The sequence below is a fragment of the Coturnix japonica genome, chromosome 1 (genome assembly GCF_001577835.2).
Source record: "Coturnix japonica isolate 7356 chromosome 1, Coturnix japonica 2.1, whole genome shotgun sequence".
Taxonomy (NCBI): domain Eukaryota; kingdom Metazoa; phylum Chordata; class Aves; order Galliformes; family Phasianidae; genus Coturnix; species Coturnix japonica.
Window position 1 is genome coordinate 59,739,904 of NC_029516.1, and position 18,063 is coordinate 59,757,966.

At 38.9% G+C, this 18,063-nt stretch overlaps 1 protein-coding gene across 1 annotated transcript in view; it reads left to right on the forward strand.

Moving 5' to 3' along the window:
- PDE3A (phosphodiesterase 3A) overlaps window positions 1–16,940 on the forward strand; it is an 83,518-nt gene extending 66,578 nt beyond the window's left edge. The window contains exons 9-15 of the mRNA XM_015868474.2: window positions 920–1,031; window positions 4,238–4,351; window positions 6,155–6,354; window positions 8,265–8,468; window positions 11,863–12,018; window positions 13,366–13,606; window positions 16,492–16,940. Of these exons, the coding sequence (XP_015723960.1) occupies window positions 920–1,031; window positions 4,238–4,351; window positions 6,155–6,354; window positions 8,265–8,468; window positions 11,863–12,018; window positions 13,366–13,606; window positions 16,492–16,739 (1,275 nt within the window). The 3' untranslated portion in view covers window positions 16,740–16,940. The remainder of the gene's footprint in view (window positions 1–919; window positions 1,032–4,237; window positions 4,352–6,154; window positions 6,355–8,264; window positions 8,469–11,862; window positions 12,019–13,365; window positions 13,607–16,491) is intronic.
- The last annotated feature ends 1,123 nt before the right edge of the window (window positions 16,941–18,063 follow it).

Here is an 18,063-nt window from a genome sequence, read left to right on the forward strand (position 1 = left end):
TACGTTAGGGTGTGAAACACAGAGCAAAATTGGTAATAATTTCTTATCAGTCTAGCACTCATGCTTTCAAATGTGTCTTAAATTGTCTAGCTCTAGACAGTTACCTGATAAATGGCATTAAAAGGACAATATTTTGCCAACAGCAGTAAATAAATAAAGAAGCTGAAAGATTTCAGGGCTTGATCTGAGAAGGAAGTAAAGAAGTGATAGAGGAATTTTAAAATGTATAATTATTTTGTATGTTCAGGCTTATTGTGCATCATGTCCATTTTGTAACTGCTCCTGTCTGCATCTCTGAACTCACATCTCTTTCCAAACACCCCCCTCACTCAGCTGCACATTCTCCTTTTTGATATATCTTCTCTTGAATGTCTACAGTGGCTCTAAGCTGCTTGTTGCCTCTGAAATCCTAAAGTCATTTTTCCCATTTTATTGCTAAAATGGGAACTAAAGGGAGGAGGTGATGCTGAGGATCCGAATCATTCTGTCCTTTTTCTCATTCCTTCACTTACTCCCCCTTTTTCTGGGAAATGAATTGACTCACAAATGCTTCTTGAAGAAGTTTGTGGGGAAATTTTCCCTAAAACACTGAGGAGCTGTGGCTGTCTACCTGTGTGTATGCTTCTGAGGTGCTTGCAGAGTGTGGGACATCCACGTGCCTGAAACGAAGAGAAGAACATCCAGAAGGATGTATCGAAAGAATGAGGAGAACAGTTTGGTATGTTGTCTGTTTGTGTAACCACATCACTTCGGAAATGCAAGTAGATGCTGCTATGGCTGGATGAAATGATATGCTTGAGAAAATACTACCAAGAAAGCAGCTTTTTCTGGGATGATTTGACAGAACGATTTTTATATGTAATTTTTAAATTCTTTCCAGGTAACTTAGCAGAATGCTGTTTTTTTGTTTTGTTTTCAGGTATCATACAGGCTTTTTGAAGACATGGGGTTGTTTGAAACCTTTAAAATTCCAGTGAGGGAATTTATGAACTACTTCCATGCCTTGGAATGTGGATACAGAGAGATACCTTGTAAGTAAACATTCCCAGACGATAATAGTGCTTCTTTAAAGCATTGGGTATTTTACATACACTTTGTTATTGAAGCTTTTCTTCTCTTATTACACCAGGTGTGTCTTTTTTTTTAACCGAGATGCCCTTTTTCATTAAACCTTCATATATGTTGACTGAGACCATACATTCTCCATGCTTATATTACTTACAGTTACTGCTGCATATTGTTTCAGAAGACAGTTGTGCACTGTCTAACACAAATAAATAATAGAAAAGAGTCAGTAGCAATAGATGACCATACTGCATGCATGAAATCATTCATGCTTTCTTGATTACTAAGAAAGGAATATTTTTTTCTGACTTCTGTTGCATCACTGACAAATGGACAGCTCTTTAGTCAGAGGCTGGTTTTACTCCATAGCCTCACTCATCCCCTTTCACTGCATTTGCTGTTTCACATTGTTTAATAATAATTCATGGCAATAGTTTTTGCAAGCCTGCAACCACATGGAACTACCATATGTACAAAGAACAGTTTCCTGATGACACGTTTTCCGATGATGCAAGCATACTCCTGTCCTAGCTAGAGTTCATTGAAACATTACCCCCCTGTGAGAGATTTGTATTTTTTACACAGAAATAGCACTATGTTACCAAAACAGGCATGCTTTGTAAAGCAGACAAGATAGACGAAGCAGTTGGGTGCCTCCTGCTCTTCCATAACTACAGCTAGGCTGATATTTTTCGGTGTGAATCATTTATTCACTGAAAAACCTGCTTTCAGCCATCCCCAAAGTATTTGCTAATTCAAATCAAACTTAACAAACCACTTCAACTGCGAAGGATTGTTCTTTTATCTGGAGAAGAGAGGGAGTTACCCCTCTGCTAGCTGGCAAATAAACCCAGTGCTGAGAAATACAGGACACCCTGTTTACTCCCACCTCCCAGAAAAAAATACCTGAAGTATTGGTATAATAAGTCATATAATCTCACTCTTAAAATATTAAATACAAATAGGAACAGCTAGACTGTGAGGAATTGAAAGCAAGCTACCTTGGAATGCCCTCCAGCCAGCTGTTTGGACTCTGCTGGGAAAGCAGGAGAGCAAAGTTCAAATCTTTCCTTGTGTTTGAATCTGAGAGGGATTATAAGCAGCATATTATAGCTGTATATGAATGTCTGGCAGTCTTTCTTCTTTGTTTTCAACACTCCTCTACTCATAGGAGCTCAGGAATTTTTGTGAATCTAGCCCTCCGTTACTGTGGCTTTTCTTACATGTGTTTCATTTTATAGCCAAGTGGAATATTTTGTTTTTTATACATAACTGATTTACCTTTCAATTTTTCACTTCTCTGAAGGAGTAGAAAACAAATCAACTTGCTTTGATTGAACCAGTCTTTCTGTCTGGTTGCTGAACTGAAAAATGATGACTATTCCAGTTGGATTAAGTTAGCACAGGTTTCACAAGATGTTCATCCAGCCTTTATCCTATTGAAAAGCTTTAGAGCCCTGTCCAGAATTCAGTTCTTCATGAGGAGATTAGTACTTCAAGAAAGACAGGAAGGAGATCTCTTCCTTATTTTCCTTTTTTATTTCCAAAATAGATCAATTCCTACACTGCTTACTGTTTTATTGTTTAAAAATAAATAATTAAAGAATTGCTAATGATCACTAACAAATGTTTAAACGGGAGGGTCACAGGAGAGCAAGAGAGGAGAGTGAGGGGTAAATACTAGGGTCAAGTGGCAATGACGTTATGCTCACATTTAATGAGCATACAAAGTGACTGCAAACTGTAAATACAGTAAATGTTTGTGTGCTACATCCATCTGCCCTTGGCAGGCAGAATTTTAGGCTGACTTTAGGCATACACAAAGATGGTGAAGTCTTTCTGTGCTTCTCATGCGCTTGAGATGGGGGTGTCACAGATATAAAAGCAGGCTGCTTACATGTCATTCTATCATCTTCTACTCCTCCAGAGTACAGAGCTTTTTCCACCTCAAATTAATGGAATCAACTTTACTTACTTCTTCATTAAAAGGAGTTCTGAACTTTTGCTGGTAATTCTTCCTAATGATAGATATATGGTATCTCCAGTGCTATCCCAACTCTTGACCATTACCTTCTTACTGTAACATAATTCTGTTCCCATGAAGACTGTTCCAGCATTTACTTTGATTATGAGACACATATGGCTGACTAGCATTATCCAGGTGTCTCCCACTAAAGTGTACAACTGCCTAGAGATATAGTCAGCTCCTCTGAGTTACAGGGATGGGGTTGGCCTTCCAATATAATCCCATATATTTCTGCTTTGCTCCCCGGGATGCATTTTTCCAGAAGTCCAACAGAAGTAACATAACCACAGATCATAATTCAGAAAAGCAGATTTCTGTGAGTGTTATCTAATCACTACGCTGCCCCAAATTAGCCTAAGTCACAAGTTGAAATACTTGTCTTTTGATGATTCTACCCCAGATGTAAGCTATGGTTGTGGTGCAGCAGTATTGCTCCTCTTCGAGCATCAAGTTTGCTCTTGCCAGTGTATATTCAGGTGATGCTCTGTGGTGAACTGGTGTGCAATTACGTGTGTTGATTGTAGGATTGTTTAACTGGCTCTGAAGGATTTGTGGGAAAAGCCTTGAAGTGACTAATCTCTCATTTCTGCAGAGAGAACATGTAGCAAGATTACAGGAGCTGAGGCCTGAACTCTTAAGCTTTGGTCACAAAACCACAGAAAGAACCTGATTTAACTGTGCAACATGCACATATCCTGAGCTTGACTTTGTGAAGCTACCATTAGCAAGTTGGTTGAAATTTGGCTATTGAAGAGGATGACCATTTTCAACTGATTTGATTGGAATCAGGGGTTAACAATGAATATTCAACTCAGTGCCATTTAACTAGCAAAAGGCAGCCTCTGGAGTAAAGGAATAACTCATCGTTTAATACTTTCTTATATAGTTTCCTATAGTACAAATACAACTGCTCTGCTGCTATTTTTCTCTTTCTGGACTGATATGAAAACTTAGATTTGAATTTGCTTCATCTATGGTAAAAGAAAGGCTGAGCATTTACAAAATACAGCTGTTTTTCATGTAGTGATAACATTGGATTTGTCTGTGGCTCAGCTGATTGCCATGCAATACCCACTAGATGGTGCTGATTTCCCTCTGTCGGAAATATTCATGTTTAATGGCAAGGTCACTTGTTTTGTATCACAGATCACAATCGAATCCACGCAACTGATGTTCTGCATGCCGTGTGGTACCTTACTACTCAGCCTATTCCAGGACTCCCAACTGTGATTAATGATCACGGGTCAGCAAGTGATTCAGGTATATTTAAATATACAAGTATGTATGTTGTATTTTTTAAAGCTTTCGACAAAATTTGCTGGAAGAAGGCCAACAGCTGAGGAGTGAGTGCAGTACTTGTTGTTATAAAGACTTCTAAGTTGAGTAGCACATTGGATGCTGCATGTATGTTTATCTAACCTAGAAGATAATAGAATTGGTCTTCCAAAACCTAATATTTTATATTAAGTGTGTGAATGCAAACCTCTGTGGTCACCCTCAATAGCAGGTGTTTATTACCATTTGGATTTTACAATAGGTTTTCTTCTAAGAAACTGTTTTAGCAGTGCTTTCTATTGTTCCTACAAGAAATGTAAACTTTTAAGTCTTCAAACCCTGCATTACTTTGCTATTATGAAGGCACAGGAACAGACAAGTGGAGGCATGCACTGCTGCTGCTTGGTGGTTGTGAAGTGTCCCTTTGCCATTCCTCATTGTGCCCAAAGAGACTTGCTACTACCCTGCAATACCATTCATCTGCTGTCTTATTATTGCTACTTACAAGCCGATTTTCTTATTGCACCTGTGTTTTAACTTATCCAGCTTGAGGTGTAGCAACTAGGGGTCCTGTCTGTATTTTGTGGGCATTCTGAGGGATTTGCTGTTAAAGTAGGGTTTTGTTCCACAGGGAACATTTCTACTTAAATGCTTTTTTTGCTGGTGTTTTTCTGGCACACACATGCCATTTGTGAAACTCTTCAGGATGTTTTGGTGGTGGAAAAGATTGCCATTCCTGGAAAATTTGATAGGGTTCATAACAGCGGGGGGTATCATACCAGCCTCCAATTGTAGATCTGAGGAAATGGGTCGAATTAAAGAGATTGAGTTTTGGGTATTTTGGTGTTTGTTGTTTGAAATATGTTCAAAGAATCATAGAATGGCTTGGGTTGTAAGGGACCTCAAGCTCCAGCTCCCCCTGCCACAGGCATGTCAGACAACCTCCACATCTAATACTAGACCAGACTGCCAGTGACCCCATCCAACCTAGCCTTGAGCACCTCAAAGGATGGGGCATCCACAGCCTTTCTGGCAGCCTGTTACAGCACCTCACCACTCTCCTGGTAAAGAACCTCCCTCTGATATCCAACCTAAATCTTCCCTCCTTCAACTTAAAACCATTCCCCCTTGTCCTGCCATTATCTACCCTTGCAAAGAGTTGACTCTTCTCCTGTCTGTAGGCTCCTTTTAGGTACTGGAAGGCTGCAGTGAGGTCACCCTGCAGTTTGTTCAGCTGCGTGTAAGTTCATTCAATGCATCTCACTCAAAATCTGCCACATTCAAGACAGAGACACATTCAAGCTGATTCTAAAAGAGGCTGGTAAAAGGATTAGCAGCAAAGAAGAAAAAGTCTAGACCTTTGACTATACCAAATGAATTCATAAATACTATTCCACAACTTTAAGAACTGATAGTATTTCATAGACTAATCTGTATGGTGAAGCAATTAGATGAAGGTGTTGGAAAGATCGAGTTACCCACAAAGCTCCATCATGGTCATATCTTATTGTCAGTACCTTTTGTAGTTTGAGACTCGACTGCTGGATGGCGAGAACATACCTGGGGGGATCTGAAATTGTACCTTTCCAATTGCTTGCCTTACTGCACCAGGTCAGGTATGCATCGGAAAGCATTCAGGTCAGAACATGTTTACTCTTCAGTTAGCTACTGTGAATTTTCTGTTCCTTCTGCTTTGCTGCTCCCATATGTTTCAATAAGTCACAGAAAAAAAGAAAAAGAAAAAAAAAAAAGGTAAGGAATTTTCTAAATGTATTTATTTCTGTTCAGATTCTGACAGTGGAATCACTCACGGCCATATGGGTTATGTGTTTTCGAAGACATACACACCTACAGATGACAGCTATGGATGCCTTGCTGGCAACATCCCAGCTCTTGAGTTGATGGCTCTTTATGTAGCTGCAGCCATGCATGATTATGATCATCCAGGAAGGACTAATGCCTTTTTGGTAGCAACAAGTGCTCCTCAGGTAATTAAGACATCACTGTTAAGTCTGGAATTTCATTTGCCACTGGTGTCTGCAGCTTGCATTAAGCACAATTCTACCGAACATTTTGAAGTAGCTTATCAAGATGACAAAAATAATCACTTACCTTGGGGACTGCCAGTAAGCCTTCTTACACACCCTCACCACATTCTATTACTGGTACTGCTAAGAAAGCAGTAGATAAAGTGTCATGGTGAAGGAGAAGACTGACACAATGTGTAACTGGAAAATAAAGGGAATATTATTCTGCACAGTAAGACACAGAAAGATAAAAAGAAACAAACAAACAAAAAAGCCAATAAAACCAAACAAGCAAATATAATCCACCACCTGCGTAGTTGTTGCATGCACTAGGCAAGTAATTTTCTGCATAACCATAATGAATATTTTCTATTGCTCCTGCAGAATATGAACAGCTACAATCTTTTATGAATGTATCTTTGTACTCCGCCTATATCAGGGAAAAAAAAAAATCATCTTTGTTTTACAAATGAGTAACTGAGATTTACCTAAGGTTTACATACAAATTGCTGCCAGTGCTGGCAGTGAAATTCAGCAATTCTGAGTCACTGTTTGTTGGCTTAATTATGAGATCATCTTTATTTACTTTTCATAGCTGACCTGCTTGGCTTCAGCATACTTTGCTGAAAGATAGTTCCGTGCACAAAGAAACAAAGAAAGGTGATGTGATGGTGCAGAGTTGGTTAGTGATGCAGAAATTCTTTATCTGCTCACTAACTTAGATCCAGACCTCTTTCTCACCAAGGGCAAATCATCCAGCCATTCTCTGTACCAGTTTCTGTCTATAAACTGATAGTAATGCTCCTTGTCTTTGCAACATGTTTTTGTGATCAGTAACTGACAGTCTTGCGGGATTAATAGCCTAATGGGAAACATGCTATTCTTAAGCCCATTTTTAAAAGTCAACAAATTTAGCTAATTAGCTTTGATGTATTGCCTATAGTTTGAGAAGTTGATGGACAAAGTTTGAACTCTTCTTGGTTTTGTTTATGTCCTTTTGTTGCTTTGTTGTTTCATGTTGCTTGGATTTAATCTAGCGTCACCGGAAATTTTGGACAGTTGTATTCAGAATCTGTTTTGTACATATATATGTACATATAATTTATAAATATACATCTGTACTTTTACACCACAAGCTGTATGAGCTTTCAATTAAGCTGGTGTGGCAATTGTTTAAGCAATTGTGCTGGTGGACAAAAAATATGTTTTGAGTGAGGTCTGGGCAGTAAAATATTTCTACATAAAACTCTTACTGTGCAGTTAAATAAGATAGACTGCAAACCTGCATTACTTCAGTTAACCTATCTCTGTGAAAAATAATAGATTCTGTTCTTCAGGATAAGTTAGAATTTTTTACTTCTCAATGGCAATACATAATTGAAGTGGAAAATAATGAAGAAAGTCTTAATGCTGGAAGAAACGTGTTTATATTTCTGTAAAAAAATATACAAAACTTTACACAGAAACATATTTCCACAGAGGAAATAATCAAGAGACTGAATGCTGCTGAAGTGAAGAGACTTCTTAGATTGTTTTGGTCCTATCAAGTCCATTTTCTACCTCTTTTTCTTGTTCCATTTCTGAATGGAATTGCTGTTATAATAAGTTATTGCATCTTGGATGTGGTTTAGCATGGAACCAAAGACCCTTAAAAGCACAAAAAAAATAGATTTTAAAATAGATCTTAGCTATCACAGCAGATCATCTGTCTGCTTATATTTCTGTCTAAATCATATCATGAAAAATCAGGATATTCTTTACAAAATTAATCAACCAAACCAGAACATCATTCATTTGTTACACCCACATCATTTTTATTTCTGTAATTGCAATGTTATTCTTCTGAGCAGTTTCCCATATTGCTTTCACAGGCAGTGCTGTACAATGACCGCTCCGTCCTGGAGAATCATCATGCTGCTGCTGCCTGGAACCTTTTCATGTCAAGGCCAGAATACAACTTCTTGGTCAACCTCGACCACGTTGAGTTCAAGCATTTCCGCTTCCTTGTCATTGAGGCAATTTTGGCTACTGACCTGAAGAAACACTTTGATTTTGTTACCAAATTCAATGCCAAGGTAACAAGATCCATTTGGATTTCTGGTGGGTGGTCAGAAAAGTTTCTGAGGCTTGTTTGCATCACAGTGAAAGGACTTAAAATCTTGCTGTGTTGCTTTTTCCTCTGAATTTCCTTTCAGCTGCTACAGGGTATTCTGATGTACCTTAGCTTCCTTCATATGGTTGTTTGGTTTTTTGTTGTTGCTGTTGTTGTTTTTCCAGAAGTTGGTTTAAGGTAGGCTCTGTTGGCTCTGTTGTCTTGTTGGTAACATACATAAGGACATTATGAAAGGCTAACTTACCCTGTTGAGGATATTACACAATATGGGACATTTTCATGAAAATCTCACTTAAGTCCCACTTTTTCAGCATATTTTGCTTGTCCTCTAACATTTTAGATGTATTAGCAGAGCACTCAGGGAAAATAATCAGAGTTATTACCAAGTTTCCGTAGCATCTGAATATTAATGTGACTTTTTACCTGTTTAATAATACTGTTCTCTTAGCAAAGCACAGAAATCTTACTGATTTTGAAATTCTAATTTGAATGCAGTGGAAGGATGATCCTTCTGTCCTGCTTTATTCCAAATGGGTATCCCCCTGAGAAAGAGATCACTAGAGATCTTTCCTTTACGCTCTGTTCAGGGAATACAAAATCACAACTCTGGGAATATACCTTAAAAATTATTGTACAGTTTCAGTCTAGTTTCAGTTTATTGGAAGTTGCCACTTGTCAGGTTACTTTAATAAACTCTGTTGCCCATCCAAACTGTAAGTAAATTACCTAAATAATATCTGCTTGGGAGCTGTAGTATTGCCTTCTCATTCCCTGAATAAAAAGCACAGTGTGTTTCCTGGCCCCAACTAGGACCTCCTAGTTGATTTAGTGACATACCTATAATGTCTTCTTGCGGTATTGCTTAGGCTGGATCTGTACGCTGAAAGTTAGAAGCCTAAAAATGGGTTTTGTTTTCCATTATCCTGTAACATTTCTCTTTGTTAAGCTCCAAGGTGTAAAAAAGTACCTTAAATTATGGTCCAGGGTAGAGAGAGAACTTATTTGCAGATCCATAAACATCTTAATTCCCTCTTCACTTCTCTTCCTCAGGTTCCGGATTCCCTTGGTGATACTAGAGGGGAATCTCTTTGTCTTTTAAACTCCAGGGCCATTTTCACCTAATGAGACTAATTTTGTCTTTCAGTACTGAGCTTTCCAGCAGATTCTTACCTCTCAGGGCTACAATGACAATAAAACACAGAGAATTTAGGCTGTCTGGATATATCATTGGTTTTGACAGTTTGGACAAACTGTGAGCATAAGTAAGGAATGAAAATAAACCAAACAAAAAACAATAACAACAACAAAGAGAATGCAACAAATAAGGCAAACCCTGACAGAGGTATAAACTGTCTGAACTGTAGAAGAGAACAAGCTTGACCAGCAGTAAATGCAGAGTAATAAGCATTAATTACAACTGTTGAAAACTGTATTTGTCTTAAATCTATCAGGACAACAGTAGACGTGATCAATGTGTAACCAAGCATGGTGATACCTGAGACACTGCAGGTAAATAAGTGAACAGTTTGATGTATCACGTCGTGTTAATTTACTATAGATTTGCAAGGAAAGATATTTACCTCCTTCTTTGTCCTGATTGCTTAAATAACCAATTGGCCATGCTTGGAAGAAGCATGCGTGGAGAACAAGGTTCAATACTAACAAGTGTTTGTGGTCAGCCCTAGCTTTCCCTGAGTAATCACTGCCTAGCAAGAGGTTATTTGTGGTTTGTTAGAAAAAGCTCTTTTGGACCAGAGTGTTCTCAGTCAGGAGACCTCACATGTTTCTTTGGGTGGACATGTTGTAACTCTGATAAACTGAGCTCTAAATTAAAGTGTTATTGATTGAGTAGCTGAACTACAGTTCATTGTACTGGGACCACAGCCAGAGAGACTGTAGAAGTCAGTGTAAACTCATGTAATGTAAGCATCCTTGTACTGTAAATGCTTGCAATCTGGAGAATACCAACAAGAAATAATGAAGGAAGTTGACTCTCACTTTGGTGATATTAATGTATTGAAGCAGTTACTCTCTGACACTAGTTACGTTAGATCATATATATTAATAGCAAAACCCTCACCATTGTGAACCCACTGCTGTATGGAGCAGGGGACATGGTGACTGGGAACACTTAAGTTTCATTTAGTCATAGCACACCTTTCTATCTATTTTCAACTATTACAAGCTTGAAAATTAAAGCTATGTTACAAGGAGGGATTTGAGTTTAAAAAAATTAAGTTGATAAATCCCTTCCCACTAGGAGATAATCTAGATGAAAAAGCTGAGGTGGGAAAATGTGGCTAACAGTAGCACAGGTTGATTTCACTGATTGTTTGGAGATGGAAAAGGCTGAAGTGTTCCCTGTTTTTTTTTTGCCACAGTCTTTTTGTGTAAAATGTAGCTTCAGGAATCCCATATCCCTGAGATGTGCAAGAAAGTCTGGAGCAATGAAAGCTTGTCCTCGGTGAAGGGGATCGGGTTAAATGAACTGGCATACACAAGTCCATGGGATTCAATAGGATGCAGCCATGTGTATAGCTGCTTGGTGGAAGGAGTAAAGTAGATGGAGCCAGACTCTGCTTATTGTTATCTTGTGAGGGGATGAGTAACAAAGGCCAAAACTGAAATGCAGAAAATCCCGTTTAAGAACAGAGTGGATTTGCTTCCTGTGGAAGGGATCATATACTGTTAAGTTACTCAGAGAGATTGCTGGGGATACTCAGAAACCAACTGGACACAGTCCTGAATAGCCTACTTTGACTGGCCCAGGTTTGTGCAAGAGGAGTGGACAAGATGAATTCCAGAGGTGCTTTCCAACCTCAACCTTTCTGTGACTCTTTCAGGGTGGTCCTTTGGCTTTAGAGAAGTTGAAAGCACACAGCACATTTTATTGTGGGGAGGTATAGGAAAAGGTAAAGTGGATAAGGAAGTGAATTCATCAGAAAAACTTAGATTTAACAGGGAAGTAGTTCTGCTAGATCCATCTTCATGCTGTAACAAAATCACTGTGGCATTTGACGGTAATTTATCTTTGTACACTAATTAGCTAGCAACTTTTGGGAAAATGTCAGGGAAAGGTTGTGTTTGCCTGTTTTCCTAGTAATGCTTTCAGACAGAGGCATTATTTGCTAAATATAATACATCTCAACATTCATCATTTTTTACTTATTTTTCTTTTTATAGATCAATCTACAGATGATTGTACAGATGATTGTACAGTCTCAGCTTAGCTTATCTGCTTGCACTCATGATTTTGTTAAGCAGATGAAAAGCAAGATATCCCAGAGCAGAATTTTGTCAGTGGATGCATTCTTACCCATGACTACTGTCATAGTTTTCCTTCCTCTATCTGCTAGGTGAATGACGATGTTGGGATTGACTGGACTAATGAGAATGACCGTTTACTGGTTTGCCAAATGTGTATCAAACTGGCTGACATAAATGGGCCTGCAAAATGCAAAGACTTACATCTACAGTGGACAGAAGGCATTGTCAATGAGTTTTACGAACAGGTAAGTAAATGCATGTCCAAGATAATATCTCCTGTTTGCATGTTGTGTATGAAATGTCCTACAATATGCTAGTGCTGGCACTGAGTGAAAATTGCAGAGAGCAGGGCTGATGGAGTTGCCTAGATTTTAACTAGCCCATTCTTTCACTGGACCAGTGACCTTCAGTGCCATTTGGCACTGAAGCTTCTGATGCGTCCTCAAAGTATGACATTTTGGTGAAGATTATTATAAAAATAAATAAAATGAAAACTATACATGGAAGTGAGCTATCTTCAGTCTGTGCTTCAACACTGAACTTTCATTCATTGACTTTTCAAGATACCAGCGGGTTTTTGATCAGGTAACATTTTCTGTCTTCGGCTTTTGGAAAATTGAGGTTGCCAGGAGTTAAACTCAAACAATATTTTACTTCATGGAAACTGAAACTGTCCAGATTCTAATCTGTGCTCTCAAATATGGATACCTGTGTTGCATTAATGCATTGATTTGCATAACAAGATTGGTTAAGGATGTTTTTTTTTAATTGAGGTGACATTTAATCTTAACATGTCTAGTCAGCTGAATGGTCACTGGTATTACCAGAAGCTTTGCTGTTATAGGGGTGAGAAAGAGTAGCAGATTTTGTACTGCAGGAAAGTTCAGTTTTCTTTTATGTCATAGGAGGAAGGAGATAAAATTCTATATATTCTCCATATACTTCTCCTCCCCTTTGCCCTCTCTCCCCATGAAAAGCTAGCAAAAAGCTTTCTGGGAAAGATTTATTGCTTCTGAGTAATGCCTGCTTTGACGAGGATCATTCTAGTATTCCTAGGAAACAGTTAATTATGACCAAAAGCCAAAAGGAGTTCTTTGTTTAAAGATATGTGTAATAAGGACAAAATCCATAAGAAAACTAGGTCAGTGAGATGGCCAGGGCTTGTACAGTTCAGTCTCATCCGCTATATACAGATGGCTGCGTACAAGGAGAATGAGCTAAGAATCAAAATCAGAAAACATTTCTGAAAATAATGTGAAGAAAGAAAGTAAACATTGGTTTTCCAACTTTCACACTCAATGTAAAGTGCAGGTCAATGGTAGTGGACATCATTTTGAATAGTTACCAAGTAACGTTGTTAAATTCATGCTATTGGTAGCAGATCCTCTTGCAAGAGAAGAGCTGTAATTCAATTAAGCATTTGATGTAATGGTACTGTCATAATGATATGCTGGCATGCTATAGAAGTGGCATTCCTGTAGGAGTATTTTTCTTTCATCATTTTTAATTGGTTTGATGTGCATTGCTCCTTTTTGTGTCACATTTTTTCTTCTATTCACTTCAGAGAAATTACCGCTATTTTTCATCTCCAGGGTGATGAAGAGGCCAGCCTGGGCCTGCCTATCAGCCCTTTCATGGATCGTTCTGCTCCTCAGCTGGCACACCTCCAGGAATCTTTCATCACTCACATAGTTGGTCCTCTCTGTAATTCCTATGACTCAGCAGGGTTGCTTCCAGGAAAATGGATAGAAGATAGTGATGAATCGGGAGACACTGATGAGCAAGAAGAGGAAGAAACAGCAGAAATGGAAACTTGTGAAAATGCTGAATCCAGTAAGTTGCTCGCACTTTTTCTATTTTTTTTTTTTTCTTTTTCCAGCAGAAGAAGTTCCATACTGTGGCCAAAAACTAAACAGTCAAAATATAGAAGCATAGGTCAGGTTCAAGGTGATTCAAGTGATTCAGTGCTGTCCTTGGTGAAATCATCACAGAGTTGGTTGTATTGGCACTCCCTCCCCTATATCTCATCTCATGTCTAAAAAGCATCACCCTTCGTTGCCCTAATGCAACACTGATATGCAGCCTTTTCTATAACAATCTCACCTTTTCTTTTCTTCCCTACACCTTTCCCTGGGCTACTAAATCTAATCTCCATTTTCTGTTGGGAAAGCTGAGAAGTGGGGAAAAAAAAAAAAAAGGTTATAAGTAATTAGAACCTAGAGCTAAAATATTGGTCTCTCCTGATGTGCAGAAATGACCTTTATTCTCTAATAAGATTCAGGAACACTTAGTTTAATGTTGCTGTTGTTAACACACACACACACACTTTAAGTTTAGCAGGATAACATGCCCAAAAATGTTGTTGAGGAAAATAGGCATTAAATAAGCATACATTGGTTTATTTTAACACCTTGTGATCTACCAGATCTTCAGGATAATCTCCGTAATAGCAGGCAGAACTACACATTTCTATGGCAGATTCAGGCTTATTTGCTTATTGGGGGAAAGCTATGAGGCTGGAAACCAACAGACACCCCAGAGCACTGGAATTAATGTTGCCATATTAAAAAAAAAGATTAAGAAAGTTCTCACACTTATCCATTCTAAGGTCTAGCCTTACTTTTAAATCCTTAGTTACCATTTGCCTCATTGCTGTATTCTCTTTTGTATCTACGAGTTAAACAATGCTGCTTTTAAGTTAAAAGCACAGAGCATTAACACTTGTCACTTTGAAAACAGACCATTTTTTAGTCATCTTCTGTTTTCTTTTCCATGTTCTACCCTGTGATAATATTTATTATTCATGCTGTTGCTTTTAGGCTCTGTATCTTTTTCAAAAGCCTAAAAATAAATATATCAAAAGATTTGAAATATCCAAACAATTTTTCCTCCTTCGTTCTTACTGAAAATGTGGTGCTGATGTCAGTCATACACACATGTTAAAATCTGCTTTCCTCTGACTCCCTGCATTTTCTGTGTGAATGTTAATTACTTATCTACAGGATCTTTTGTGTGGGTACAGTCATTGGAAATTTTTTCCTATGATCAACAAAGTTTAGGGTGTTATAAAATTTTTTTTTATGGAACAAAATAAATGGTTGAGATGTAATTTGTGTAGATATTAAGCATTATGTTGGTGGAGATCCTTTTCTTGATGGAGATGCCATTTAGGTAGATGGAAATATAGTTTTGGCAGAAAATGTAGGCCCTGATAATTCCCTGCAGAAGCTGAGTTAAATTTAGAGTTTAAATTTAGAGTTTTTAGAGTAAAACTGAAGGTAACTTAAAATCAGTTCTTGCTTTTATCACTATACAGGAACATATACTTTTCCCAATTTTTTGTTGCAAGGATGCAAATTAACCAGACTCATTCTTTGGTTATTCAGGCAAATTTTAACACCACAAGCAAGTGCTCACTGGTCTCTGAGGGAGCAGCAAGATGCAGGGTCACCTGGGAAACGAAGGAGAGAATGTCCTGCTGTGGCACTGGCAGAGCAGGGGCTTCTTATTAGTGCTAAACCTGAAGGTTTCCTACAGGGAACCAAGGGCTTTCTAATGAAGGATTGAGTTGGATTTGGTCTGTGCTCAGTGAAAAGCTCTTTGTCTCCAGTTCAAAAGCTTCAAGGGCTAAACGTTTTGGACCCTGACACAGACATACTTCAGGCAACCTGCAAATACTAATCCACGCAAATTTATTTGGTACAAAACATTCCTCTACGTCACCTTCTTTAAAAACAGAAATCAGCAGTTGTCTTTGGAGAGGTTATTATTTCAGTTCTGTGACCACCGTTGCCAATGTTAATGATCAGGAAAACTTTTCAAGCTTTGTAGTTTAAACTAAGAATCTTCTCTTTCATTTTTTGTGGCGTGTTATGTTGGACAAGCTATAGAGATGCTGGAAAAAAAGACACTTCTGTTTTTGTGGTGAGGTACGTTGTGTTGGACAGTCTATGAAAACACTTCAGACAGCAAAACACTTGTGATGCAATTGTGTCCGAATTCTCAACAACTAAGAGTGGCAAAAACATTATGTAGATTAATAGAAGACTGCTTCAAAACCAGTGATAAGCAAGCTCCCTACTAGTATTTAGCTGCATGACAACTTCATCAGTGGTCAAACTCTGCCACTGGAGCAGTGTTGCGCAAAAGCTGTAAGGTAATCTTTACTGCAGTGATGCAGCAGTAGATCTCTGTCTTTGTAAAGGCAACACAGGAACTTGTTCCATCCATTGATTACTAATGCACATTAGTTTTCCTCCTGCTCAGAACTAAGGTAAAATGTGAGAAAACAAAACCAAGGTTATTTTTACAGAGTGGTGAGCAGAGATCCAATTGCGGATAAGGGATTAATGTGGGTGTATAGAGTAAGTTGTCCATTGCCTTGAAGCACTTGATTCCAAGAAAATGGGTGAAAACAGCTCAGAAACCTTTGTTCAGGCACTAGATGTCTCTGTGAAAATCCCCGTGTCAGGGATGGTATGCAGACTATGGCAGGAGAAGGCTGGGGTTCAAATAATGCAGGAAGTCAGAGTTCTTAGTTCTGGGAAGACGTGGCTGTCTGAGTTTTTAGGATTGTTTAAGTTCATGCTTTTAAAAATCTATCAGTGCAGTCCCTGTTTGTCATTGTGCAAACAATGTCTACGTCCTGCACCTTCAGTCCATTCTCCTTCTTTCCTCACAGAAATCACAGTACACTAATATCACATGGTATTTTGCAGGAAAGAAGAAGTTCAAGAGAAGGAAAATCTACTGTCAGATCACTCAGCACCTGCTTCAGAACCATAAAATGTGGAAGAAAGTAATCGAGGATGAGGAGAGGTTAGCTGGGACAGAGAAGCAAGGCACGGAGCAATCCACACTGCACCCATCTTCAGAACAAATTCAGGCCATCAGGGAAGAGGAGGAGGAGAAGGGGAAACCAAAAAGAGATGAAGAAGAGAACACAACTGTAGAACGGAACCAATGAAAATCTTTACAGCAGTATTTTAAGACAGATTGACTCGTGCACAGACTCTTTCTCAAGCCAGCACAGCATTTTAGACACCACACTGTAGAAGTATGGGATTATGCGCCTACAGCTGTTTAATTTGTTTCTCTTTCCTTTTTATGGTGAGGTACATTGTTTAAACTCCTGTGCTCAAGGAAGCTTTCACACTGCTACACCGGCTTTTACAGACTTTCTTTAAAGAGATTTGGGGCAGGGGTGGGGAGTGAAATTATATAAATATATATATATATATACATACATATATATATGTATATATATAGCCAGGATTTTTGGCTGCGCACTTCAGCAAAATACATTTACTGATATATTATGGTCACTGTGATATTTACAGAAGGAAGTTATCTGAAGAAATGCAGTTAACAGTGAGGTACCAGTCAAGTAGCTTTTGCTCTTAATACTGAGGGATAAAAGTTCCAAAGCTTTACGTGTATCCTGCCAACATATGTGTGTGAGGGTGTTGCTCAAGTGTATGGGTTGATAAAGTGTCATATAGCAGAGTTTGAGACTAGCTTTAGCACATCCCAATACACAACAATGAACAGGAGGCCTAAATCTTAAGAATTTGTGCCCATGAGAAGGCTGGAGCCCTTTGTGAGGATCTCTGCATTCACATCCTCCTCTGAGGACCAGGCTGCATGCTGGCTGTGTGACTTCAGCTCATCTTCCTTCTCCTCCTCCTCCTCCTCCAGCACGTCCTGAACTGCTGGCAAAGGGATGTGCCGGGGCACTTATTCCAGGAGGGTTACAAGGGGTTGTGCAGCATGCTGCCTGTGAAAGGCCCTGACCCTCTGTCTGCCTCTGAGTGCAAGAATGGCATATATGTTAGAGCAGGAGGCAGAAAAGAGCAAACGTGCACATGTGCAGAAACTAGAGGCAACACTGCCATCTTTCCACCCAGACCTTAAGCCTCCGCTCACCAGTGGCCAAATACACTGTATAAGAGTGAAGCTAAGCACCATCTCTTGAGAGCAAAGTAAGGGGAGTGTGCGATCATGCCCCTTCTCAGAATAAAATGTGAATGATGCGTTAGGAGAAGGGTTGGAGAATGGTGCCAGTCCTGCGGATGTCTCAGCAACCACTCACAGGAGCTTCGGAGAGTTTGGATTTCAGTGCAAGGTGCTGGCTGGGAGCAGTTTGTTGCTGGTGTTCTGCCTAGAAGCAGCGTGTTTGATCCCACCAGTATACTTAATGTTTTGGTTTTTTTCTTTTTACTGTTCTTTTTCAAGTGAGAGGAAAAGATTGGTCCTGTAGAAGAGCAGATCTTTTTGTTTTGTTCTGTTTG